The 27119-nt window shown below is 53.0% G+C and overlaps 1 protein-coding gene across 2 annotated transcripts; it reads left to right on the top strand.

Annotated features, from left to right (window-relative positions):
- Positions 1-297: 297 nt before the first annotated feature.
- Positions 298-21077, top strand: AGFG2 (ArfGAP with FG repeats 2; the record flags this gene model as incomplete). Of its 2 annotated transcripts, XM_079719638.1 has the most annotated exons (13): positions 298-518; positions 9337-9430; positions 10282-10397; positions 11506-11659; positions 12228-12393; positions 13083-13208; positions 13853-13885; positions 18598-18718; positions 18908-18990; positions 19181-19261; positions 20123-20251; positions 20605-20690; positions 21018-21077. In XM_079719638.1, 13 exons carry the CDS (start codon positions 298-300, stop codon positions 21075-21077), a joined length of 1470 nt encoding a protein of 489 aa, XP_079575764.1. The 2 variants fall into 2 exon arrangements, with proteins under 2 accessions (XP_079575764.1, XP_079575765.1); XM_079719639.1 differs by lacking the exon at positions 13853-13885.
- Between the last annotated feature and the right edge of the window lie 6042 nt (positions 21078-27119).

The raw sequence follows: 27119 nt of genomic DNA, 5'->3' as shown, positions 1-27119 counted from the left end.
CAGCCCAATCCGAGAGGCCTGAGGTCTGAAGGCAGTGGGGCGTGGCGTTGGCAGCTCCCGCAACTCGAGGCCGTTCAATGCCGGGCCAATCAGAGTGAGGAGGTGGAGGAGGCTTGCCAATCAGCGTGCAGAACAGGCGAAGCAGGGGGTTGAGGAGTCTCGCGCGGTTGCCGCCGGCTCCCTAGCTTCTGTCAGGGGAGCCGGGCGTGCGGGGGCGGCTGAGGAGGCGGGAAGGCGGCAGTGGTTGAAGGGGCGATTGCTGACTTGCGGGGAGGAGGTCCGAGGGGTTGAGCAGCCATGGTGATGGCAGCGAAGAAGGGCCCAGGGCCGGGTGGCGGGGTCGGCGGGGGAAAGGCGGAGGCGGAGGCGGCCTCGGAGGTGTGGTGTCGCCGGGTGCGGGAGCTGGGAGGCTGCAGCCAGGCCGGGAACCGCCACTGCTTCGAGTGCGCCCAGCGCGGGGTCACCTACGTGGATATCACCGTGGGCAGCTTCGTCTGCACCACCTGCTCCGGCCTCCTGTGAGTGGACCGGCGCGGGGGGAGGACCGGGAAGGAGCGGCGGAGAGTTGGCGTTGAGGACAGCGGGGACCCGGGGCGAAGGGACAGAGCCGAGGTCGGGGGCGGCGGGGAGGCCTGGGACGCGCCGGATGTGCCGAGAGGGTCGTCTGCTGCAGAGGTGTCACGGGGGCGACAAGAAACGATTGGAGTCGCGATGCAGGAGAAAGGAAAGACAGCGTGAGAACTGGAGAAACTCCCTAAAGGAGGCGAGGCGATCCGAAAGTGGGGAGAATTGAAGGAAACTGTGGTCGGGTGGGGGTTAGATATTTAAGGGTCCAGAGAATGATAGACACCTTGAAAGGGAACTTCATGTAGGTGGAGGGCAAACAGGAAAGAGGTAGAGCAAGCTAGACTCAACATGAAGGGGTACCTTTCTTCCTTCTGGCTTGTGCCCATCCTGGATTGTGAGACGGAGAAACCAATTTAAAATAGGTAAGTTAACCCAGGTTGACAGCACAACGATAATGGCAGGTAAAGAGCCACGTTCCAGTGTTCAGGAACAAATCCTAATCTTGCAGGGCTTTAGAATGCTACCCAGAGGGAGATTTCTTACAATTCTAAGAGATGAATGCTGATGGGTTGCCCTGTTAGAGAACTTAACTTTTCCAGAGGTTTGGGGATCTGGATGAGCCATCCTTAAGTATAATAATTTACACCTTTAAGCTCCTTGTTGCCATGGCTTGCTCCTGGTAGTAACATCTGGCGACTCTTTCTAGATTTGGGGGGAGGGGGGGTTGTTGAATAATCTGCAGTGCTACCTTGGCACTGGCACTGAATTTGGTCATGCCTGAGCTAATTTAGAGCCACAGATTTCTAGCCCAGATTTCTGGTTATATAGTAAGGTTCTTTTTTCCCCCTTAGAGAATTATCTGGTTAGATGCATGACTAACATTTAATGCCAAGCCTGCATGTCTATCTTCATAAGTTTATCAGGGGCTTTATTTTGACTTTTTTAGTATTAATACATTAGTTTGGTTGGTTTCATTTTTAACTAGGGGCGCTTTCCTTGTTTCTTCTTACATCTTCAGGAGCTGAGGAAGGAGTGGTATTGTTCTTGCGTGACAGATGGGAGAACAGAAGCTAAGAGAGGTTTAGTAACTTATCCAATGCCAGATGGGGGTTGCTGTTTTCAGCATTTGTTGTTCCATATTAGTTATGATCATGGCAGACCAGAAATGAGGGTCCAGGTCTCCTCATGCAGTTTAGGACTATTTCTCTATTCAATTCTTACTTCCTTAGCCAAACTTCTATGCTTTAATCAACCTTACTTGTGTGTTGTGAGGATAGACTTGACTTTCGTCTAAGTAAAAGCATTGTGGCTCTTGGGATAGTGGTTTAGAACACGAACAGTAATGTGTCAAAAGTTGAGATAGAGGCTCAAAGGAAGTCAAAGGATAGAGACTCGAGACTGGGACAAGTACTTTGAGGAGAATAGGAGCAAGGTTTAGGAGTATTTATAGTGCAGAGTACAAAGAGAGCAGATTCCTGAAGATCCTGTTATGAAAAGGCAAATCTGATTACGGAGTCTGGAGAGAAGTCAAAGGAAGCAGGGGGATAACACTGATGGCATATCAGAGGCTAGGTCCCAGGAAGAAAATGTCAGGAAACAGTGTTAACTCATTCCCCTAGTTAGCTGCCAAGGCATGAAAGCTAAAACGCTGAATAAATGGAAAGTGCTGACATCATTATCATTATTTTATAGATCTTGGTTTAAAGTATCCCACAGACAACACTTCCCTTCTATAATGAATGTCCCTCAATCAGGACAGAAGGAGGGCCAAGGGATCTGGCTCACATTAAAAACCCGGTTTCTTTTGCTGGACAAGTTAACTCCTTAAACATCAGTGCACAGTTTACAGAACTTTACCACTTCCCCCTGTGTTCATTATTGTTGAGCTCACTGGTGAAAAGTCAAGCTCCTGTGATCTGGACAGACAGTGGGTGGGGCTGACGATGGCCTAAGGTTGCTTAATAGAGAAGTACCTCAAGAGGCCTGTCTCTGTCTGTGGCGCACGTACTTCCAACTAGGGGCTTAGCTCCTCAGGAACTTAAGTTCCTGTAGGACCAAGTGGTGGGAGTCTACCAGCCTCCCCCTTTTCTTTTAGTTTCAAATGATTCTCAAAAGGACATTTTTGCTTAGTATTTTGGTAAAGCATTATGAGAATCACTCGGAGTGATTCTCGAGGTGGTAGACTTTAGGGAACGCATTTTGGTGCTTGGGAAATCAGAAGCTAGGCCAGCTGTTTGTTAGCATGAGGTGAGGGTAGAGTGAAGGGTCAAGAAGCTGGACCAATAAATGAAGCTGAACTGGAGGCATGTTGAGATTATAAAGAGACAAATGTCAGAAGAAACTCTACAAGAAAGCTGTAGTTGCCCTGGCTGTGACCGTCTGCCTGGGTTCTGGTGGTTTGGTACTTCTCCTTTGTTAATTGGAGTTGTAACAGCATGGACTAGGGCAAAGCACGTAAAGCTTTAAAAGGGGTCTTCACAAAGTATTACCAGTGTCCTTTGATGTACCTTGGGAAGGGCCGGGAGCTGGCAGGTGGGCCATAGGCAGAATGTGAGGTGGGGCGTGCTTACTGCTGGCTGCAGAGTGAGGAGGCAGCAGGCAGCCCAGCAGGCAATGGAGAGGCGTGGCTCCACGGTGACCCATACACCAGTCAACGTCTTAAATCCACACGGTTGCTTGCCCACAGATTTGGATTTTGTGGTGCTAGCGAAAATCGTAGTAGTAGGCCAATATCTTGCATCAGTCTACCAGTCAACAAATGTTTGTCGAGTGTCTTTGAAGCCCCAGACACCGTTTTAGGCACTGGAGATGTGGTAATGAACAAAACTGACAAAGTCCCATCTTCAGGTAGCTTGCATCCTAGGGGAGGCCTTGGACTCTAAATAAATCATGAAATATATAATTGCAGGTAGTGATAAGTCTTACGAAGCAAACTAAAGCTCAGCATGGGCTAGAGAGTGATGAGAGCTCATACTCAGCTATGATGATGAAAAGAGAAGAAATATTCTTTCTTAAAATAAAGAGGATACTGAAGGAGAGGAAATTGAAGTATCATACTTCACATCATAGCCAGAGAAAGGAGACAGAGGCTTGGCTTTCTTTTGAAAGCCAGTTTTCTGTTGAGTGTGTTACAAATATGTTGACCACTTAGGGGGCTGGAGTGTTCTGGGGCAGTGAGCAGAATTGCCAGGGTTCCCATCTGGCTGGATTGACTGATAAAAACAAAGTTGAGTGTTCCAGCCAAAGTTGAATTTCCCAAGATCTGAAGAAAAATTGAGATTTTAATAGTCGGTGCGGGGGGGGGGGTATGGCTGTACCTTCAGCTCTGCATGTGTGAGCTCATTCTTGCTGTCTTTTTCAATGAGAAATTTTTTCTCAGCTCAAGCAAAAACTCACAGTGTTGGTGTGTGGCCCTGAGAGAGAGGCTGCTAATTTCTGCCGTTTCTAAATTTACATACATGCTGCCACAGTGGTAGGTCCCAAATTTGACCTAGTTTTATTCATTTGGTTTTCTTCCAATACCTAATTTCCTTAACCTGGATAGAGATCCTTTTACTCTCCCCAATCTATTCATGCGCTTGTCTGTTCAGTTATACTACTAACTCTTCGACTAGAAGACAAATCTGCCATTTGAAGCCGGGGGGGGGTAAAAATTGCCGCTGAAAAGGACTTCTTTCCAAAGCAGTGCCTCAGTGTTCCTTCTTGTTCTGGTTTGCTTGGATGCCTCAATCGATAAACCACTTTTCTTTAAAAAGGAAATAGATGGAGAGGCCTGAGATCTCATTGGCATCTGGGCTAGGCACTGTCTTTGACACCCAGTTTTTCAGCCAAGTACATGACATGCTTCCCTGACCTGTCTGTTGGAGTCTATCCTTTAATCCATCATCTTTCAGGGCTCAGTAGTGGCTGTTTGTCTCTTCTACTTCTTTACAACTTTATTCTGACAGTGGGATTAAGTCAGGATTGAGGTGGACGGAGCCTGGGACTGGATGTCAAGAGATGTGCTTGACAGCTCTTTATTTGTGATAAGTTGCTACCCTCCTGGTGCCTTAGTTTCCCTGTCTGGCTCGCTAATAGCTGTTCCTAACCGAAACATTTTTATCTCCATGGAAGGAAAGGTATAGTATGTTGTTCAATAATTCAGTACTTTTCCATCTGTCTGGACTGGAGAGGTAGACATATGCCTTGCCCTTATTTTAGTCCTGTCCCTCCATCCCCTCACACCTCACCTTTCTTTTTTTTTTTTTTTTTGTGGTATGCGGGCCTCTCACTGTTGTGGCCTCTCCCGTTGCGGAGCACAGGCTCCGGATGCGCAGGCTCAGCAGCCATGGCTCACGGGCCCAGCCGCTCCGCGGCATATGGGATCCTCCCAGACCGGGGCACGAACCCGTATCCCCTGCATCGGCAGGCGGACTCTCAACCACTGCGCCACCAGGGAGGCCCACCTTTCTTTTTTTTAAAATTATTTTATTTTATTTTTGGCTGTGTTGGGTCTTTGTTGCTGCGCGCGGGCTTTCTGTAGTTGCAGCGAGAGAGGGCTACTCTTCGTTGCGGTACGCGAGCTTCTTGTTATGGAGCACGGGCTCTAGGCACACGGGCTTCAGTAGTTGAGGCACGAGGGCTCAGTAGTTGTGGCTCATGGCCTTAGTTGCTCCACGGCATGTGGGATCATCCCGGACCAGGGATCAAACCTGTGTCCCCTGCATTGGCAGGAGGATTCTTAACCACTGCGCCACCAGGGAGGTCCGCGCCTCTCCTTTCATATTCACTTCTGCCAGGCAGAGATGGACAGAGTCTCTAAAATTACAGATTTAGGCATTTTATTGTATAGGGCCTTTGGACAACTTGAAAAGCTCCTAAGAAAATAATAAATTACCAAAGGGGTGAGAAGAAAGGGGGCAAAATGTGAAAGGATTGAGATTGAGCCTGAAGAGGAAGGTAGCTGGTAGTATCAGGATTCCAACGTGTCTCAACATGAGGGCAGCTGTTTATTATTGTCACTGAGGAAGAACTTCAGGAAATGGGTCGAAGCAGGGGACTTTCAGTTAGGAAGGAATTCCCTAAAATTAGTGAAATTGACCCTGGAGCAGGGTAATGGGGAGCCTTCCTAAGAGGGACTCTTCTTGGTAATGTTTGGGTCCAAGATAAGAGCTAACCTGGTTTAGCTGAACCCTGCTCAGAGGCAGAGGAATGGAATCCCAGGGGCAAAGAAACACAATCTAGGGTGTATGAATTTGAACACAAATATTCAGAGGTAAGGAATGCCCGAGTCCAAATCTGGCACAAATGAAGGAACTTGGGTGCTGGGTAGAACTGTTTTTTTCCACTGTCGACCTGGCAGAACCCTTCTTATCTGAGCAGCTGAGCAGGTTTGAGGCTTCTATGAAGCAAGATAGAAGCAAAACATGGGCCAGTTTGAGGGTGATGACCACAGAGAAACAAAGGATGTGGTATTTGCAGAAATAGTAGTATGCTTAATAGAAGCAAAGGGAGGGGAGAGAGGCAAAGAGAGGGAGGATTGGGCAGACTTCAGGATCTCTGCAAGTCGCTTCACTTGCCAAGTAATTCAGAGTGCTTCAGAGAGTGAGTCAGAGTACTTCAAGTGCCATTTAGGTGCCCTGTGAAAAAGAAACTGAAGTAGAAAAAGACGTCATGACTGGGCTGAAGGCTTGAGCCCTAGTAAGGTACTTGCCTTCAACTAGAAAAACTTGCCCTATTCTGGGCAAATAACCTTTATCTCTATTTCCCCAGCTCCTCCTGGTTAGAAATAATAGAATAGATTTGCTGTGATAACCAAAAGCAGTGCCTCCTTTGAGCTCTCACTTCTTGTTTTGGGGAGAACCTGAGAGTTATGGTGGGGAGACTGGCTGCAAGTTGGAGAGTTGGGTCTGTTTAGTTCCAGGCCAATGATTCCCATCTGGCCCAGTGCATGACCCTGGTTTGTACCCGGTAACACACAACACTCCTAGACCATTTGATTTCGGCTCCTGGGAAGAGACGGGCTCTCATTTCTAAATTGCTTCTCTTGGCCAGCAGTGGCCTCTCTATGATTCAGAGACAAACGCTCTGACTCATAGGCCGTGTAACTAGGCCCTCTTCCTGGGCTGCAGTGTTGCCTTGTAGACTCTCCCTGCCCCCAAACCGTGGCTCTGGTTATACATGATCCAGTCTACAGACATCAAGGTCAGAGCAGTGCTTTTTGTCCTGTGCTATGGAAACATCCTGTTCCACCAGATTCATTTGGCCCAAAGCACCTACATCACTTCTTTTTTTTTTTTTTTTTTTTTTTTTTTTTTTTTTTTTTTTTTTTTTGTGGTACGCGGGCCTCTCACTGCCGTGGCCTCTCCCGTTGCGGAGCACAGGCTCCGGACGCGCAGGCTCAGCAGCCATGGCTCACGGGCCCAGCCGCTCCGCGGCATATGGGATCCTCCCAGACCGGGGCACGAACCCGTATCCCCTGCATCGGCAGGCGGACCCCCAACCACTGCGCCACCAGGGAGGCCCCATCACTTCTTTTCTCTGCCTTTCCTTTATCCTATCTCCACCCCGCCTCAAAACCCCTCCAGTCCAAGCCCAGCCAGAGGAAGTTCTGTTGCTCTAAGCATCCCCTCTAGACTGATGAGTGGGTCAAGTTCCCTGCCCCCCACCCCTCCCAAGGAAGCACACCTCCCTGTTTATACTTTGCTAACAGTTCCTGGTTGTCCTGTCAGGAAATGTCAATGACCTTTTTGTGATAGGCTTAGAATCTGTTTTTCTAGTGTAAACATAATACATTTTACTTTTCCCATGACCATTTCTCTTCCCTCACTGCTGCATCCTGGTGCCACGTCCTCCCCCATCTGACTGTGTGTGCCTGCTGCATTGCGAAGTACCCTCTCTGGGCTCCTTGGCTCCTTCTTGGAAGCAAGTGATCGAGGACTAGGTCCTATAATTTTTGCATCCCCCACAGTGCCAAACACAATGCCTTGTGTTTTATTTAGCAAAGTAAATATTTGTCAGTGGGAGGTGACAGGGCGGCCCGAGAGGTCTGCTCTGGCTAGACCTCGGAAAGGCCTGGCAATCCCAGGGGGAAGGGCACAGTGGTTAAGGTGAGAAAGGGCAAGGGAAAGAGTATCAAAGTGGGATGTTTGGACTGCGGGATGTCTGGACTTCAGGAACAGAACAGAACCAAGCCACTCATAAGAGAGGCTTTAGGAGAGAAAACTGGAGTCTCTGAAATGCAATCAGAAGAGAGTCTTCAGGTCAAATCAGGTTTAAGAGCTATGGTTTGACACCGAGTTACAAAGCCTGGCTTTTGGTCCCCCCACCCCATCTTTCCTCAGGGCATCTGTCCTCTTTGATATTGCTTATCTTTTAAAGGGGTATTTTGTAACCCATCCAAGTCTTGTATCAGAATTGCTGAAAACGCCCCCAGTTGTAGCCTCCAGTGTCCTTCCTGTCCTTGGTTAGAATCCCATACTCGGTAACTTGTCCAAAAGAGCAGCTGCCCTTCACTGTTTACCTTTTACTCTGTCTTCTGTCCGTTCTCCCCACCCAGGCTGCCTTCACTTATGCTAACCCACGCACTGCCGTTCTGCCAGGCTCGCCTGGGCACCTGTATTCATCGTGTGCACCTGTAAGCCTGCAGGTGTGCTTTCTCCACCTTTCCTTAAGATTTCCATCTGGTAAATTTTGTTTGCTTTCCTGAGGGCGTCAGCCAGGACCATATTCTAGAGTTACTTTTATTTTCACGTCTTGCTTTGCCCATTTTTTCCAGGGGAGTGAAAACCAGAAGAGGCCTTATCAATTGAGACTGTCTTTCTTGCGTGTGCCCATGGTCTTTCACTCCTGACCCCAGGGTCTAATTTATTTGTTTTGGTTCAGCCAGTTGTGTTTTCATGTGATGAGGGCCATAGGTTCAGACTAGCGTAAAACTGAAGGTAAGGAAAGCCTGCCTGGCTTGGCCCCAGGCTCCCGTTAGAGCACTCTGGAGGGCAGCTGAGTGGGGGCGAGGAAGCCTTCTCAGCTGTAATCTCCACAGGGCATCTGTGGGCAGAGCTGGACTCCCAGGGAGTTAACAGAATACACAGAGCTGGTACAGAAGCATCCCTACAGGGTATATGTTCCTGACTCATGCCCGTCTCATACTCATGATTGAACCTGACTTCCTCCTGCTTCGTTGAAAGATCTAGAAGTGAAAGAAAGTCTGGAATACTTCTTTTCCCAGAGATCACTCCCTAAAAAGAGGGGCCCGCTCCATCCCTCCACCACACCGCCCTCCTGTGTAGTCCAGAGGGGGAGCAGCCAGCCTAGGGACTCTTGTCTCCAAATCTTATCTATGTTGGTATTATCAGGGATAGTCATGGGCCTTCATTTTTGCTTTCCCTCATGCATGAGGGATTTGTGTCTCCATGGGCTCTGGGACCCTGAGGATGTGCTGTAGGTCTCAAACAATGATGAAGCAGGAAACGGGAAATGGCCCCATGCCAGAGTTCCCAGAAGTACCCCCTCAGCCTGAACACTCAGCTGCTGTGGTCTGAGCCGAGGTAGAGGAGGCTTCTGGATGGGCAGGCTCTACCTTCCTCTCCAGAATGACTGGGGTTCCCTGTCTCTCATGAGAAGCCTCCAGAACATTCTTGCCTCCCTCCTTTCCTTGAATTAGGAAGTAGCTTCAGTCAGAGAGTTTCATGTACGTGTGGTTTTATCCTTTCCCCCTCCCTCTCCTCCCATAAACAGACCTGCAGTGCTAGTGGCATTCTACTTCTCTTTTTTTCTATTTGTCTCCCACAGGAGAGGCCTGAACCCCCCTCATCGTGTCAAGTCCATCTCCATGACAACTTTCACTGAGCCTGAGGTAGTGTTCCTGCAATCCCGTGGAAACGAGGTGAGCCACCCCAGACGGAAGGGTTCCAGGCTGCAGTTGCCCTATCTGTCGGTGGAGCTTTGCCTCAAGAGTATAGAAAAGCCCTACAGTTTTCTTTTTTGCTCGAGTTTCCCTTATTTTTTAGTATGTAAGGTATCTTAACTTATGTCCAGGTGTACATTTACAGACTCTTAGTTATAAAATTTGGGGTTTGTCCAGGCCCCTTGTTGGAAGAATCAGGGGAAGAAGCAAAATCTCTGTCGGGGGTGGCCCCTGGGCACTCGAGGGAGGAAATGCTCCACAGTGATGAGCGTTCAGGGTTGACTGGGCTGGGCCCTCTGAGCAAGAGCTCCTGGAGCCAGCTCTGCTGACTGGAGCCTCGGCAACTGGGTCTAAGCCATGTCATTTACTTGAAAGTGAGTTAAACCCCTTCTCCAGCTAAATCTGCTGGTGGGAAGATGCCAGCCTTGGTGTCAGAAGTACCCCTAGCTTATGGGTGACAGACTTAACTTGGAGGGTGCAAACAAGGGCCTCTAGGGGGTGTTCTGGAAGCCACAGTTCTGAAAATTGCTCCTGACCCCACCTCCATCCAAATTTAGTCCCCCTTAGTTCTCATGGCCCTCTGTTTTCTTTCACAAGATGTGTCACAGTGTGTCATTATAAATGTATTTTTATTTATCTAAGGCATGACCTCCCCGTTAGATGATCCACTCTGCGAGGACAGGGATCATGTCTGTTTTGTAGGTGTACCCAGATCCTCACATTGTGTCCATGCTTGATAAATGTCTATTGATGAATGAGCTGGAAATGGTTCGACTCCCATTTCATGCTTTCTGCCCCAATTCCTCTGCCACCTGACTTCATTCCTTTAGGTTTGCAGGAAGATTTGGCTGGGTCTTTTCGATGCTCGGACATCTTTAATACCAGATTCCAGGGATCCTCAGAAGGTGAAGGAGTTTCTCCAGGAAAAATATGAGAAGAAGAGATGGTAAGGAGGAGGAAAGAGATTGCTCTGGAGACATGTGTCCAAGACACACTTCATCTTACAGTCCAGTTTCCAGAGCTGAACTGGGGCTTCTCTCAAAGGCTAGACAAGGGTTGAGTCTGTTCCCTTCAGATTCAGTTAGGGCCGAATTCTGACTTCAAAATAACAAAGGTACAGGAAAGAACAACTTGCTCTTGGTCACTAACCTTGCAGATTTGATGTCCCCTCTTTTGGGGAGACAGTAGACTGGTTGGAGGGGAGAGCTAGGGCCCCCACTAGGGAGTTTGGGTTCATTTTTATAGCTCAGCTGATCTCATTTATGGAGAGAGGTGGCTGGGAGCACATGTCCTCTAGCTTCGCTTTTAACCTGTGATTCATATGTCCCCTGTTTTCCTGCTGAGGAAACAGCATCTCTGTTCTCTCTTGCCTTTTCTCTCCCCAGGTGTCACTTCCTATTGTTCGATTTCTGGGGTGGGGGGGTGTGCACGGTTGGGGGTAACTCTGGGGTGGAGAAGAGAATTCAGGGAGCAAGGAGACTGGTGTGGATAAAACAGAATTTTGGAGTCCCTTCAGGGGGCGGTCCTCGGGATAAAGAAGATACATCCGGAGTAGAGACCGCATCCACTGGAGTGGAAGGGGATTTGATCAGAAGGTGCAGCAGCCGGCAGGATAGATCGTGAGCACTTAGAAGATGAGGTGGCAGAGAAGGAGGAACCTGAAGACACTCCCAGGAAATAAAAGGGGGTCCTTGAGTAGGAAGTTGGAAAATAGGATCACCTGTTGCTCAGCATGATTGCAGGTGTTATTACTTGAAACCCAGATGGTTTGATGTGTCAGAGAGAGGAGGGAGAGATGAGGGGAAGACCGGCACAAGCCAGAGCCAACTGAACATCCCTGCAGGAAAAAAATGAGCATCTGACAGTAAAGGGGAAGCTCAAGTTAGGCAGAACTTTGCTAAGTTGCTAAATTCCCTTTAGTTCAAAAAAGAGAATCAGTAGGGAAAGTGAGAAAGGACTTTGACTGCTGTAACCTGTGTTTTCTCAAGCACCTAAGCTGAGCAAGGTCCAAGGTTTCACCCCTCTCCTCTTAGCCTAACTATTCTCTCTCCAAGGTATGTCCCCCCAGACCAAGTCAAAGGGCCCACTTATACCAAAGGCGGCACCTCCACCGCCATCCAGGGCTCCATTCCGGAAGGGAAGCCCCCACGGACACTTCTGGGGGATCCTGTGCCGTCTCTCTCGGCCGCTGCCTCCACTTCCAGCCAGGTAACTCTCAGATGCGCCCTGCAACTTATTTTGGGATTTGGGAGACAGGGGTATCAGTTTCCTAAATCCAAACGCCTGAACTTAGCAGACGACGGTCCAAGAGGTGTGAGCAGATTCTCAGCCCTGCTGTTCCCATGTCTTGCATCGCTCACCTTGGATCTGTATGTTTTGGAAGAAAGACCCCAACAGGAAGTGGTATTTAGGGAAGTCAGAGTATCAACTTCAAACGTGACCACTCCTCCAAGGAAAAACAGGGGCCAGGACACTGCTTCAGGCGCCTGGGAAAGATGAGGAGGGGCTGTTGGGCGACATCCCTGTGTATCTCAGGGTTGCCTTGACTAACGTACTCTAAAATACGTGGTTCCGGGAGGTGCTGCACTGAGAGGACAGAGGAATTAGGGATGAGAAGGGCTCAGGCACCTTGCGCCCGGGAGCCCTCTCGGTTGAGGGTAGTTTCTGCCTCTCTTCTCTCTCCACTCGCCTATCTGGGGGCAGCCCGGGGAGCCATGCAAGGGCCTGGGTCATGGCTGGGATTCCGAGTGCTATATGTACTGCCTTCTCCTCCAAGTCTGTCAGTCAGTCTCAGCCCCGGACGTCCCAGCCCCGGAGCTCTCAGCCACCTCCCCCCTCCTCGGTCAAGAAAGCCAGTACTGACCTGCTGGCCGACATCGGCGGAGACCCCTTTGCTGCTCCCCAGGTGGCACCAACTTTTGCTGCATTCCCAGCCTTTGGGGGTAAGTGGGACTTGGGAAGAGAACCTTCCTACAACATACGTCCCCATCACACAAGGAATTCACTCGGCCCTAGCTCGCTGCACAGGAATGAACGTGATGGTAATTCTGAAGTATCACGGCTGGGAGGGTGGGGGTCAGATGAGTACAGCCGGGATTACAGCCGGGATTAGTTTGGGGAGTTTGACCAGAAAGCATGTCAGTTGGGGGCTCCCAGCCCTCCCTCTTAGAGCACTGGAAAGAGCCTTTTTCTTAGTTTCTCTCTCTGTTAAAATGGGGCAAGGGGATTGTCACAGGTTCCACTTCCCCTGCCCTCTTCCCGAAGGCCAGCAGTAGCCAGTAGAGGGTGGAACCAAGAGATTATCTAGTTTCCCTTTTTCCTTTTTAAAGCCCTTGCCCCCAGCAAAATCTTTTTCCATGATTCCGCCTAAACTAGGCCCTGACAAAAATGTCAATGCCTCACGGAGTAAGGATAAAAACTGGGGAGTGAACTTGGAGGCCTCTGAGATGCCCTTTCCCCCTGCATGTGTCTGGCTCTCTGCCCCAGGCTCCTGCCAACTCCCTCTGAAGAGGACCCTGCAGGAAGGCAAATGTCCCATTGAGCAGCCCTTGGCCTTCAGAACTAGTCCGTGTGATATGGATTACATATACATCATATATAAACGTAACCTTTATATTCTCTCCACCTATAGGCCAGACGCCTTCCCATGGGGGCTTTGCCAACTTCGATGCCTTTGGCAGTAGCCCTGGCTCTTCTGCATTTGGAAGCATGCCTCCAGCTGGCCAAGCCCCGTTCCAGGCCCAGCCAGCACCCCCAGGTAAGCTCTGCCCCTCTGGCTTCCTTGCTTGCAACTGTGACCCACTGTCCACACCCATACATCACCCTGCATTCACATCCACACCCACCCAAAGTACCGCACAAAGAGGAGAAGCTCCAGGAAAGGATGAGAGGAGTCTGATGAGGTTCTTGTCAGGAAGAAGGGGCTCTGTTCTCTTTCTTCATGTAAGGAAATGGCTAAAACTGCATCAGGAGTTGTGCAGGCTGTGCACTGGGAGGTCGCTGACTGGGAAGCAGTGGAGACCCGAGTCCTAGAAAACATGAGAATGGACATGACCTTTCCCCGAGAGGGCCCCCAGGGCAAGGGCTGGGTCAGTGTCCTAGGTGGTCTCCAGAAGTCCTCAGGCATCCCTCTTAGAGCAGAAGCCTGCCAGCTCTGCGTCGTGTTGTTCCTGTGGGATGGAAGGAGAGTCTAAAGGCCCCTAAAGCACTTGGTCCCTCCCGAAGCTCCCAGACATCAATCAGGCTTCAGAGCTTTCGGGCTGCCTCCTTCCTTTGGACATCCTGCACACAGGAGGGCAGCTGGAGCGCTGTGAGGACAGATGTCTGGGGATGGCCAGTGACTGACACTCTCTCTCTTCTCCCCACCTATCTGCCCTTTCCCTGCCCCACCCTCACTGCCAGCCAGTCGGATGCTAACTGGAAGTCACAGCTTCGGTAAGTTATTCCTCCCACTCCACAGCTGACCCAAGGCAGAAGCCTCTGTCTCAGGTCCTCTGACCCTAGAGTTTTGAGGTCTGGAAGGAACCCCTCAAATTTAGCCTTTAACAAAGGAGGCAGTTAGCAGTTTCCCTAGTCGTGCAGCCCACAGCCCAGCAGAGCCCAGCCCACAGCACAGACTTGCTGACTCTGCTCTGCCCACAGCGCCCCCGCCTCCCACTGTTGCTCTTGTCTTTAATTTTTTGAATGGAACAAGAAGAGACATTTTATATTGACAGAAGTTAAAATTCACAGCAGAGTTCTCACATTGTGAACTTAAAGTAACTGACAGAGTAGCATTGAAATCCATAAAGCAAAAACTATTAGAAAGAAAATCTGATAAACCAACAGATGGAGACTATAATAGATCCTCTCACAAGATTCATAGGTGGAGTAGATAGACAAGGAGGGAAGAGAGTTGACTATTTGAGGAACACTTTAACAAGTATGACCTAAGAAGTATAAGTAGAACTTTGTAACAAAAATACAGAATATATATTATTTTCAAACATATAACCCTTTTATAATTTGACCATATACTGGGAAACAAAATCTCCATAAATTCTAACAAGGAGAAATTGCATAGGTCATGTTATTCTATATGGTAAAAGATGTCCTAAAAATTGTCCCCACACAACGTTTCATGTCCTTAAAGGCATGAAGCAGATAAGGAGAAGACACGTACTTACAACATGGAAAACAGACAAAAAGCTAATAACCATAATGTGCCTTTTTAAACTCCTATTAATAAGAAAGACTAGAATAATGGACAAGGGATAGAAGCAGATAATACCCAGAAAACATGAAAATGTCCTCAATCTAACTAATCAGGGAAAACACAAATTAGAATAAGATAGTAATTGCGCACATTATATTCACAAAATTTTTAAAGATTAATAATGGCCAGTATTGTGTGGGGAAATAGGCCCTTTTGTATGCTGTTGGCAAACATGTATACTGGTACAGGAATATTCAATTTAGCAAGAGGGAACTATTCCCAGGAACGGGATCTGGAAAGGAAACAGCCTATTACAAGGTGGTTATAAATTGGTTGGTTCAGAGATGCATTCCTAGCGCAACTGATTAGTTTAAAGGGAGTGCTTAAAGTGCCAAGCTTTAAAGGAGAGAAGGGAGGTGTCAGCCCTGGAGCCATCCCAGGCTGAACCTGGGATGGACCGTTTGTCCAGTGTCTGCTCATCTCAAGAAGCAGACAGCCCACGGCCAGACCCAGAGCCCACCAGTGCTGACGGTGCTTGGGGAGCACCCCCGTATCATCTCCATGAGGAAAGAAAGATCTCTGTTTTGCAGCTGAGGAAACTGGCTCAGCTTGGCCAAAATCAAATGTGTGATCAGTGGCAGATCCCATTCATTCCCAGCCACACCATGACCACGAGGGTGTTTCTGTGAGTGTGACGTGAGGAACCACTGGGGAGGAAGTAGGAAGATTTGGGTGAGAGGTGGATGTCTCTTCTGACAAGGCTGGTTGTACTGTTATATATCTGAGGGGGGAGTATGGAGAAGGGGGCATTTCTAAAAGTGCAGTTTCCCCTGAAACTGTTAGAAGGCAAGTCTACTAATCCCGCCCTGTGGAGTGAGGCTCTGGCAGTGGATAGGAAGCAAAGGAGCACAGGTATTGGGAGCGTCGGCCTCCTTTCTGAGGACGCGCCCTCGGTGCAGGGAGCCCAGCCTGCCTGAGCCAGGGCCGGCTCTGCCCTCTAGCGCCAGCCAGGAGGCACACAGCACTCTCTCCCCGCCCTCGGTGGAGAGCCTGGTCCCCACTGAGGGGAGCACCCTGACCCAAGGGCCCAGAGCAAGACTGAGGAGTCGGACCCCAGTAAGGACGGAGAGCTGTGTCCGCTGAGAAAGTCCATGTACCTCAAGTCCGTCGGACAAAGGAAAGGCCTGGGGTCTGAGAAGCCGAAGATCCACCACCGCCCTGGTGGCTTCCCAGCCTTCCCCACAGCCCGTGGGTGCGAGAGGACTGAAGACCAGGGCTCGCAGTGGCTACAGCCTAGCGCTGTCCCTCAGGAAAGCCCAGGGGTTGGGGAGGGAGGGGCTGAGGAGAGCACTGTCCCCTGAGTGCTGGCTCTCCAGAAGCAGCCCATCCTTGGAACCTCACAGGCAGGCCCTGGGCACTCGGCTTCCCTGCTGGCTTCTCGGCTCTTCCGCGTTACAGCCGGTCCCCCATCCCCATCTGGTATGCTCCGTGCCTGGCACCGGGAAGATACCCTTAACAGAGGGGTTTGGATAAACACAGCAGCCTCGCCCTTTAGAAAAGGAAGATCCACATTATAGTTCTGGGGTGCTCAGAAGAAAGCCCAAAACTGTACTGACAAGAAACCAGGGCTGAGGTTTGAGGGGACCAGGGAGCAACGCGGATTTGAGAACCACCCCGACCCTGCCATTTCCTTCCTTGCCTTGTGTCTTTATCTTTTCCTTTCCCTCTTCTTCCTCTCATGTCTGAGAAAGAGAAGTATCTTCCCTTGTGAAGGTTACCTCCCTCGTCCTTTCCCACTTTCTGCAGGGCTTGGTCCCATCAGCTTTCCTATCTGAATTTCACCTCCACTTTCTCCACCTCTACCGGCATGTCCCCTTTTTCCCACAAATACACTTCAAGTTCCCGTCCTACAAAATGTCTCTGCAGCCTGATCCACGCTGGTCTCTCGTCTCACCTCTCCACAGCTGTGCCTCTGGGGAAAGGGGTCAGTAGCCTTCACTTACTCTTTTTTTTTTTTTTGCGGTACACGGGCCTCTCACTGTTGTGGCCTCTCCCATTGCGGAGCACAGGCTCTGGACGCGCAGGCTCAGCGGCCATGGCTCACGGGCCCAGCCGCTCCGCGGCATGTGGGATCTTCCCGGACCAGGGCGCGAACCCACGTCCCCGGCATTGGCAGGCGGACTCTCAGCCACTGCGCCACCAGGGAAGCCCTAGTTTTTTTTTATTAGTACATTAAGAGCTTCCTCATTCTTTTGTATAGCTGCACCACTGTCCAACTTAGGTCTAGACCATAATTTACTCAGTTCCCTGTTGTTGAATATTAAGGATGTTCGTCTTTTGCTGTTAAACAGCGCTGCAGTTAATAACCCTGCTTCGGCACATTGGCAAGTTATATCTGTAAGGGAATTTTTGGTAGTGGAATTGGTCTAGTGGGGACCCAGTTGATACAGAAATAAACAAAAATACATCACTATACATATGTCAAGTGCTAGGAAGGAAAAGAACAAGGTGCTAGGAGAGGAAAACCAGGATCAAACACTGGGGTCAGGAAGGCCCATGGAAGACATGGTTCTGTTAAGCCTGCAGGGTGAGTAGGCGTTAGCAGGCCAAGGCCATGGGCAAGGCCGCTTGTTCAAGGCAGCGTGGAAAGGCCAGAGCTGAGGGCCGTGGGTTGGGCCCTTTCCACTCGTGTTTACCATCTTAGCCAGCCATCCTGTGTTTCCTTTGAGACCATGTCTTGCTTCTCTGACCCTGAAAGTAGTATCTTATACGTATGATAATGCCTCACGTTTGTGTTATGCTTTATAGATTTCAAAACACTTATCTCAGAGGGCCTTTACAGCCACCCTACAGGGGGCGGGGTTGGGGAGCAAAAACAAAAGTGGGCTCCGGAGAGTGAGAGAGAGGGTTTGCTGGAGTCACAGCTGTAGCAGGTGGCAGAGCCACAACTGGAATCCAGTTCTCCCTCTGCCTGTTCAGCTGTTCATTCAGCACACCCTTCCGGAGCACCGTCAGGAGGCGGGCACTATGTAAAGTGTGTTTCCCTTCGGTAACAAAGAGTCTTCCAGCACTCAGAAAAATCAAGCTTTTCCCCATTTGTAGCCTCATTTTACCCTCACTGTAGCCCAGAGTAGTTGGCAGGACCCCACACTACAAATGAGACTTAGAAAAAGAGGCTTTCTTAAAATGACAGGGCCTCAGGCCTCGTCCTGTGAGACCAGGTTGCTGATTGGACCCTAACCCTAACTCGCCCGAGGGCTGTTCTGTAAACTTCCCCTGTGAGGCTCTTCCATGTTGACTATGAACACCAGGGAGGGCAGGAGAGCCCTGCTGTCGGCCCTGCCCCGTGGGCAGTGCGTCCCAGCCCTGATCTGAGGTCGTGGCGTCAGGGGGCTCCTGAGAGGGGAGCAGGCTGCTCGATAGGAGTGGGAAGGGTGCTGGCGAGGCCGGAGATTTATGCTCAGCACCTCCAGTGCCATCTCCACGTTCCCCGAGTCACCCAAGTGTCCCTGAGCCTTTCTGCCCTTCACAGCTCCTCCCCCACCCCTCTACCTGCCCCTTCATATGATTTATTCATAAATGGAAATGGTGGTTTAGGCAAAAGACAGACGTCTCCATCTCTTAAGGAAAAAGGAAGTGTAAGCCAAACTAGAGCAGGAGGGACGGTGACCTGGACGAGGAGGAGGAAATGCTTTTCTCTCTGCGGTGGCGGTCTTGAGCGCTCGGGAGATTGAGAAGGGCTGAGTCTCACGTCGCCTAGAATTCTCGATGGGAGACAAACCCTCCTGGACTGGGCGATCCGGTCCGGGGGAAGGACGGGCTGCCTCAGAGGACCCCGTTGGTGCCATCCCTCCCCTCCCCCTCCACTGCACCCCTGCCTCCATCTCTCCTCCTGCCCTTTCCGTCCTGTCTCATGCCAGCACCCCCTGTTTTACTTCCTGTGCCTGCCCAGGGAGCAGCCAGGGGACTCCATTTTGTGCCTCTCCTCTGGCACCTGCCAGTCAGCCCAACAGCCTTGCAGATACAGGCAGCCTCCTGGGACCCGGGGCATCAGCTGGAGGCATCCCTAGCAGGTAGGTCCAGATGTTGGGGAGCGTGCCATCGGGCAGGAGAGCCGGCCAGGAAAGCCTGGCCTTGCTTATACCAGCCCATTCGGCTCCGCCCGTCCGGCAGGTCAGAGTTTGCCATCTCCTAGTTCCTTGCCCAGCTCACCTCCTTGGTGCTAGATGATGTGCATGCCGACTTTTCTCCCCATATCACAGCATGTTCAGGATGGCCAGCCAGGTCCCCACGCTCCAGTCGGCCACCACTGGCGGAGGCGGAAGCACAGGGCTCTCCTTTGGAGGTGAGTCTTGCGTGTAGAGACCCAGGGAGGGGATCTAAGGCCAAGAGGAAATTGGGGACTCTGGAGGGAGGGGAGTGGGGAGAGATGCACACCAGGATTTAGAGGAATGCTCAGTTATCATGATATTAACCAAATGAGAAAAAAATAACCAGCTCTTCATCCCCCCTCTACCCCATTCCACCCTGAGCAGCCTTCAACCCTTTCACCACACCTGCTGCTCACGGCCAGCTGCCTTCCACCAACCCTTTCCAGCCCAATGGCTTGGCCACAGGTAAGCCTCCCCGACTGTCCCCTGGCCCTGACTCTCTCCAGACACCAGCCCAGGCCAGACCGGTTTAATTTCCAGTCCACCTAGTGGGCAAAAACTAGAGGCCCCCAAGTCATCAAATCAGAATTTCGGAGTTAGAAAAGACAGGCTGCCACTTCCCTGAGCTAGTTCCGAAGGGTTAATGCTAACTGGTAGTGGTGGTGATTCTTTTTTCTCCAACCCTCAGTTTCCCTCTGGGAGCCCAGCCTCCTTCCCTTCTGTGTCCCACCTGAAACCATGGCCCTGTTCCCTGCCCTCCTCAGCTGGAGTCCTGTGGTCTCCTGCCCCTCCCCAGCCCCTGCCTCTGCTTTTCTTTCTCCAAACTCACACTCATGCCCCCCTTAGTTTTTTTGTTGTTTTTTGGTTGTTCCTCTAAAACCTTTCAGGCCAGGAAGAGAGAATAATATTCGCTACCAAGCTGACCCACGTGGCAGGCCCAACGCTTAGGGCTTTACATCCGTTATTTAATTTTCACAGCAGTCCGAGGAGATAGGCATGGTCCCCCGTTTTAGAGATGAGAGAACTGAGGCAGAGAAGGCTGGTAATTTGCTTTGACTTATGCGGTTTAAGAGGTGGCAGAAAGCTGACCCCATGATCATAACTACCCTGCTGTCCAAGCCACAGGCCACAGGCCGGAGAGGGCAGGGTTGGCAGGATGCTTGGACGCTGAAGCGTTTCGTGCTCATTTCGGGTACTTCCACTGGGTACCTCTGGGTAATGAAAAACTATATCCCATTTCTGTGTCTTGGAGGGACTTAGGAAGAACTGTTCTCCACCCTACCTTCCAGAACCTCACCTACCTCATGTCCCTCCCTCCCTCCACAGGGCCAAGCTTTGGGATGAGTGGTGTTGGGCCTGGCTTCCCCCAGACAGTGCCACCCACTGGGGCTTTTTCCAGCCCCTTCCCCCCACCGCTCTTCCCCCCACCGACCTCAGTGACTCAGCAGCAGAATGGTAAGGGATTCAGACCGCGCCCTCCTTTCTTACCCCATTCCCACCCCCAGGGACTCTGCTGTGTGTGTGTGTGTGTGTGTGTGTTTGTGTGTTTTGAATATTAGAAATGTATTAGGGAGCCAGACATCTGAGCTAGTTCCCTTTTGGACCAGCAGGGGGAGACCAGGGAAGCAACAGACCTGCCTGTGTCCTCTGACTGTTCCACAGGTTTCTTCCCGGCTTCGGGGAGGCCCACGCTGGCTGCCCACCTTGGGATGTAACTGGGCCTGCCCTGCAGGGAGGCGGGTGAGCTGGGCAGCACCAGCCCCGAGGGGCAGGGTTCCCGTCAGCTGAGTTTTTGCTCTTCCTGCCAGGCTCTTCCTTCGGAGACCAGGGATCCGCCAAGCTGGGGCAGAGGCCACTGAGCCAGCCAGCTGGGATCTCCACCAACCCCTTCATGGTGAGTGGCCGGTGCAGGGCCCGGGCCTGGTGTGGGTGTGGCCTTTCACTCTGGGGGTTGGGACAGAATCCTTCCAGGAGCAGAGGGCAATGTGGGGCGGAACCACGCCCCTTCCTCGTGAAACTCCCTTGACCCAGCCAGGGATGAGGGGGCTAGTTAAGGAGCCTCTGCGCTCCCCGCCCCTCCGCTTGCCTTCTAGCTCCCTTATTTTCCCTCTTCCCTCAGCACAGTAACTTTGAGGGAGAAAGGAATCCTGAGCTGCATTTTTTCTGTGGCCTCCAGCTTTTCTCCCTAATCTAACAATCTGTGGTGATTGTTTCTTTCCAGACTGGATCCTCATCAAGCCCGTTTGCCTGCAGCCCTCCGAACACCAACCCATTCTTGTAGCGCTGTGTCCGGGGGGCTGCTCTCTGGGGCCCCTCTACTCCCTGGAGCTCCGATGACCACTTGCCTGTGGCATTTTTGCGGGTCTGAGACCAGATGGGTCTTGTTTCGCAGGGTAGGGGTCTGGGGATGGTGGAGGTGCTACTGCTTTGCTTGGGGCTTGCAGATAAAAGGGCAGCTTCCCGGGTCAGCCACCCCGAGGCTTCCTCCTTCCTCCTCCAGCCCCCACCCAGGCAGGGGGCCCGGAGGCGAGCTGGCAGAGCCTGGCCTAGAGGAGCCTGGTGTTTTATTTTTCAAATTACTGATTATGATGACAAGAGTCCTCCTCTCCTGCCCCCAGCGCTCCCTTCACTCCGAACCCTGTGGGCGGAGGAAGCTGGGGGCACAGGCTGAGCTGTGCTCCTTGTGGGAACGACTCCCCAGTGCCCAGCTGTCTAACGCTGTTCTGCTCATGGGCGGAAGCACAGCGGGGAAAGCAGGGCAGAGGTGGGGATGAGGCGTGCGTGGTGTTGACGTGGGATGGTGATCAGGACGCGGAGGCCTTGCGAGGCCAGAGTGCCCTTGGTGCCCTGGCTTGGGACAGCACCCCTTTCTCCATGTTTTTGCTTCCCCAGCTCCCTCAGGATGAATAGTTTTACCTACATACTTACACATGCCCAACTTCCGTCAAGCACTTTAGTTAGCTGTGGTGTCATGTTTGGATACCAGTGTTTTATATTTATACATAGAGAATTTTCTAATATAGCCTATTATATATGTATATCTATATATATGCATACACACACGTATCCAGATGCAGCCATTCTTCCTCTCCCAGACAGCTCTTTCACACGGGGAATGGGATGAATCCCTATCTGTGCCTCACAAAGCCAGCGCTCCAGGGCATGGTGGGGAAGGAGGCACACTTCTCGACCACCCCGAGCCTGGGCTTTTCCAGAGGAAGGCTTTGTGCAATTGGCTTTTTTTTTTTTCCTTTCTTTTTCCCATGTGCCTCCCCCGCTCCTCCCCCTGGCCCCAGATCTCTGCACCAAAGCTGTTGCAGGCAATGTTGGAAAAGAACTGCATTTGAAAGAAAAAAAATGGCTCTTGTGGTCTTGCTTTGGGCCAGCTTGAGGGGCCTCATGTCAGTCAACGTGACTGCTTGGGTCGGTGCCTATGCTGCTGTTCGCCAAGGACAGAGCCAGGCCCTGTCTGAACTGGAGTCCAGTTTTAGCAGTGGAGGGAGCGGGGGAGGGGGTGCAGAGGAGGAGCCGGGGTGGGGGTTGGGCAGGGCCTAGTCAAAGTCCAGCTCTCCCAGGTCAGCTGCCTCCTCAGCCCCTCCCCAGACCCTTGCCACCTGGGGATGTTGTGTCAACAGTGTCTAGGCTGTGTGTGTGGTAACAAGACAGCCGGCTTGGGTTAGACACCTCACCTGGGGGAGGAGAGGCCCCGAACAGCCCTGCTGTGAGCGCCTCTCCCTTTCCTACTGCTGCCTGGGAACTCTGGCCCCTTCAGTCGTCCCTTCTTGGGATTTCTTTGAGTCTTTCCACCCAGTGACCTTTAACCTGACAGCAAGGAGAGGCGGGGACAGTCTTATCACTGATTTACTTTGAGGATTTTTCTGTAAATACCTTCAGCTGCTGCTCTTTGCCCAGCCAGGCGTGGCCTCCCCACCTTCCCAGGGCTCAGTCCCCATCCTGTCTTGTGTTGTGTTCCCGTTCTCTACTCTCCTTCCATCTCCTGGTGGCGCTCCCAGGGTGGACCACCATCTTTTTTTTCCCTGGGTATTCTCCTCTGTCACCCTTGATTATCTGTCTCTTCCCCATTCTCTGCTCAGAGCCAGGGACGCGAGGGAAGCTGGAATCTTGTGGAGAAGGAGGGGGAGGAGGAGCCTTCTTTTTCCCCAGCTCCCCGGCACCTCCTTTCCTAACCAAAAACACTGAGGTTTGGAGGTGAGATTTAAAGGACCAGCAGCTGCAGTGCTTCTTACTGTTTTGAGTCACACTGCCGCTGTTGCTCAGGGATCTCCTTAACTGCTCAGTGCCTGGGCGCAGGACCTCCCTGCAGTCCCCCCTCCACGCTTCCCAGTCACTGTCCGACATGGACCCCCGTCAGCTCACTGGCCAGGGCAGGATGACCAGCCAGAGAAGTTAGAACGGGTCAGCGTCCAACTCCAGGGCAGAAAAATCAAGAGTTCGCAGGGCGTAGGCTGAGACCGGGACTGCAGCTGCCTGTCTCGGTGTGGAACAGCCTAGTGCTGCCTCCACCTGGCGCCCTCTCTCCAGGCAGGCAGCAAAGATGGAAGAATCCCTGGCCTCAGGAAATGTCTAATTGACTGGGCTGTGTTCCCCCGCCCCATCGCCCAGGGCCTCCCTGCAGGCCCTGCCTGGTGGTTACAAATCTGGACCCACACCATGGGGCTGGAAGGGCTCACCCAGACTGCCACCAGGCTTCTGACCAAGTGCTCATGTCCCCCTGGCCAATGCTGTGACAGTGCTCTGCAGGCAACAGTCCTCTGGCTTGACCCCAGCCTTCAGCAGGTCACCGGCGGCTGCCTCTGCGGGTGAGGAAGCAGGAGCCAGGGCCCAGGACCTCTGTCAAGCTCTCCGATGGAGGAAGGGGCTGGCGCTGTCCCTGCAGCCCCCTCCAGAGGAGTGAGAACCTGGACGGAGGAGAGAGGGGCACATGGGAAGAGCCTGGCCCTAGTGCCCCAGCCTCCTCCCTGGGGGCTCCCCTTTGGTAACAAGAGTCTTCCATAGGCACTTAGAATGTGGAGAGCCCATCCCACTGCTACCCTGCACCTGGCAGCGGGATGCACAGGTGGACCCCCTCAGGTTGGGGGAGGTGTTCTCACCCAACAGAGCTGAAGTTCTGTTACTTCCTGTCCCCGGGGAGCAACACGAGTTACCAGGGCAACAGGCTCAAATCAGTCTTGTCTGGGTAGAGCCAAGGGCAATGTTGTGGCCATGGCAACTGATTAAGTCAGTCGTTTGGCTCCAGGCTTTTCCTGGTACCCAGCAGGCTAAATCACCTGGCATTGATTACCAACCCACTCGACCACGTTTGCTTGCCCAGGGCCCAGGTGCTCCCATCCCTGCTGCTTCCTGCTTTATCTTTACCCAGCACTTAGGGGTTCAATGACACAAGGCGGTCTGGAGCTGGTCTCTGTGACAGGGTCTGTGATTTCACAAGGACTGGGGTGCTCCAAGGTGGACTGGTTGGTGGGGAGTGGGAAGGAGCAGATATGAAGAGACCCTCCTGTGGGTAGCTTCAAATCAAACCTGGGGAGTAAGGCTACAGGCAGGAGCACAGCAGGTACCTGGCCCCCACGGGTGCCCTGCTCCTCAAGGCAGCATCAAAACTAGGAAGGGGAAAGGCCTGCAGACGTCTTTTGTGTCCCTGCCACTTCTCCATGGCGCATATGTCGAGGCCACACTGGAGGCTATGACCTTGAATATACTTCTGGTGTCCACTTCAGGATCTCTCACATACCTGCCTCTCCCTCGCCAACACCCATCAACGGTGGAGGCTGCCGCTGGCCCGCGTGCACCACCTGAGCTGCCGCCACTTCTCTGGCACCTTGGAGAGGCTTTGGCTGACCTGGGGCGGGGGGGAAGGGGAGCGGGCACCTGGAGCAGAACCTGGGCACTGCTGCCTGCTGGCCAGATGCCCATCTTCATGATGCCAGGTGGTGCCCTGCATCACACTTTCAGCATGACCCTTAAAGGGCATTCAAGAATCTGAGCCTTCCTGCACACTGCACGCACTGTTGGCTTCTCCAGTATTCCAGCTCATAGACCAACCCCTTCCTCCCACGCCTGGGAAGTGGAGGAGCCAGGGTGGGAAGCCCAGCCCTCCCTACTCAGGCCTTCCTGGCCCTTGGACTAGCCGGAGAAAAAGAACCAGGTGGCCTTGCTTCAGTACTCCTGGTACAGCTCCTAACTCACCTGAAGGCAGTCCTCCCCAAATACCGTCTTTAATAGGGGCCACAGCTGCCCTCTCCCAAACCCTCAGCTCCCCCACTGTAGGTGTCCTACTTGCCATGACAGTGAAATCATAAGGTCCTCTAAGGCCCCCACCCATGTGTCAACTACCGGTTTGTCTCGCAAAGTGTGCACTGACCGGCGCCATCGCCGCCAACATGAGTCAGTGGTCCTTGGAAGGATCAGAAGTGGCGTGTAAAAATGTCTGAATCTCAACCCCATTTCAAGCCTCCCGGGATGCAAGGGGCAAAGGGTACCTCCACCAGTGCAGAGAGTGTGCACTTCTGCGAAAAGAGCCTTCAGCTGGCCTGGGCAGCATTATGTTTGAACAGAGGTGGTGAGGAGGGGCTGAGGGCAATGGTGCAGCAAGAGGGCAGTGCCCCTGAGAGATGGTCTCTTTCTCCACTGGCTCTCCTTCAATGCCACTTGACTGGAACCCTGGTGGGTATGGTCTGTGCACAGGGACCGATCCAAAAGTTAACTTACCTCAAGACACCTCCTATGGCCCCAACCCCGCAGAGAAACTGAACCTCCAGCTCCTCCAAGATCAGCATAGCCCAGTGCTCCGTAGCCCTGGCTCCTGGGATTACTTGGGAAGGCAGAGAACAGAGCCACTCCTGGGTGGGAAGAGGGGACACCATTCCGAGTGGGGAGTGGCGGAGGCCGGAAGGGGTGCCACTGTAAGGGTGGCCCGGCTCAGTGGCCCGCTCACCTCCAGGACTGCAGACGCCGCCAACGCGGTCACCACAGACGTGGCTCCACGCACACTCACCTCACCTCGCCGCTTTCTCGGCCGGCCGGCAGCTCAGACCAGTAGAGACGCCACCCCACCTCCGCCCCTGCAAAAGCCCAGTCCCAGGACACGGGGTGGGGTGAGGCGGAGGCCGCCTCTCCTGGATTTCCCGACTCACACTCCACTCCCCCAACCCGGCGTCCGGCTCCGGGGCGCGCAAGGGTTAACCTCGCGGGGGTGGGGACTTTGGCGCGTTCCGCGCAGGGAGGGAGGGAGGGGAGAGGACGGGAGAGGAGGCGACGGGAGGCGCAGGGGTCAAGCCTCAGAGTCTGTCAGAGCCTCGGGTGTCTCAGGCCACCGGGCAGCCACTGGGGCACACGGTGCGGACCCCCTGTCCCAAACTTCAAGTCGGGAGCGGGGAGAAAGACGCTGGGCATCAAGACAGGTGGTCGCCTGTGAGGATGCCGCCCCCCTCCCCAGGGACCGCTACGTCTACCCCACCTCTGCCGTCCCAGCCCCTGCTCCGGACACTTTACTGCTTTGGGTCCGGGATGAAGCCCAGAGGCCCCACGACGACCCCGGAGTTCGAGTCAGCCGACGTGGCCCTGGGTCCGCCGCGGCCCTGGGCCTGCCCGGCTGACGTGCGGCTCTGCGGCCACCTGCGGAAGCAGAAGTCCCAGCGCCGCCGCTTCTTTGTGCTCCGCGCCTACCCGCAGCGCCTCGAGTGTTACGAGAGCGAGAAGAAGTTCCGCGCCGGCCGAACGCCGCCCAAGTTCAGCGTGAGCCTGGAGGGCGCGTGCACCATCAGTAAGCGCGTGGACGCGCGTCAGCGACACCTGATCGTCCTCTACACGCGCGACCGCAGCCTGGGCCTGGCGGCGGCCAGCGAGGCGGAGCAGCAGGCGTGGTACAGCGCCCTGCTCCAGGCGCGCGCTGCCGCCGCCGCCGCCGGTGAGGCCCGAGCCCCGGGCTGCCTGAGACTGAGCTGGCGGGGGGGTGGGGTGGGGGGCGTGGGGGGGTGGATGATCGTGGATTTGGTTTATCCGTAGCCTGTCCCTTCCCCAGGTCTCCGAAATCAAGACCAAACGTGAAGGGTTTACACGTTTTCAGTCCCCGGGCCACAGTGACTCCAGCCTGCCGGCCCGAGAGCCCCTGTGACCAGACCATTGTCTCTCCAGGTCCCGACTCCCACGAGGACCCCGGGGCCTGGATCCTCGCTCCGTTTCAGGAAGTCTGGCCCGTGACACTGCGGCCGAAGGGGCTGGGGCGGGCACGAGGCCTGGGCAGCGGCGACTACTGCCTGTGCCTGGGTTCCGGGGTACTGAGCCTGCTGCGGAAGCCCGGGGGCAG

This window comes from Hyperoodon ampullatus, assembly GCF_949752795.1.
Source record: "Hyperoodon ampullatus genome assembly, chromosome: 14".
NCBI lineage: Eukaryota > Metazoa > Chordata > Mammalia > Artiodactyla > Ziphiidae > Hyperoodon > Hyperoodon ampullatus.
The sequence above is the reverse complement of the archived record's forward strand: the minus strand, read 5'-3'. Positions and strand labels throughout refer to the sequence as shown.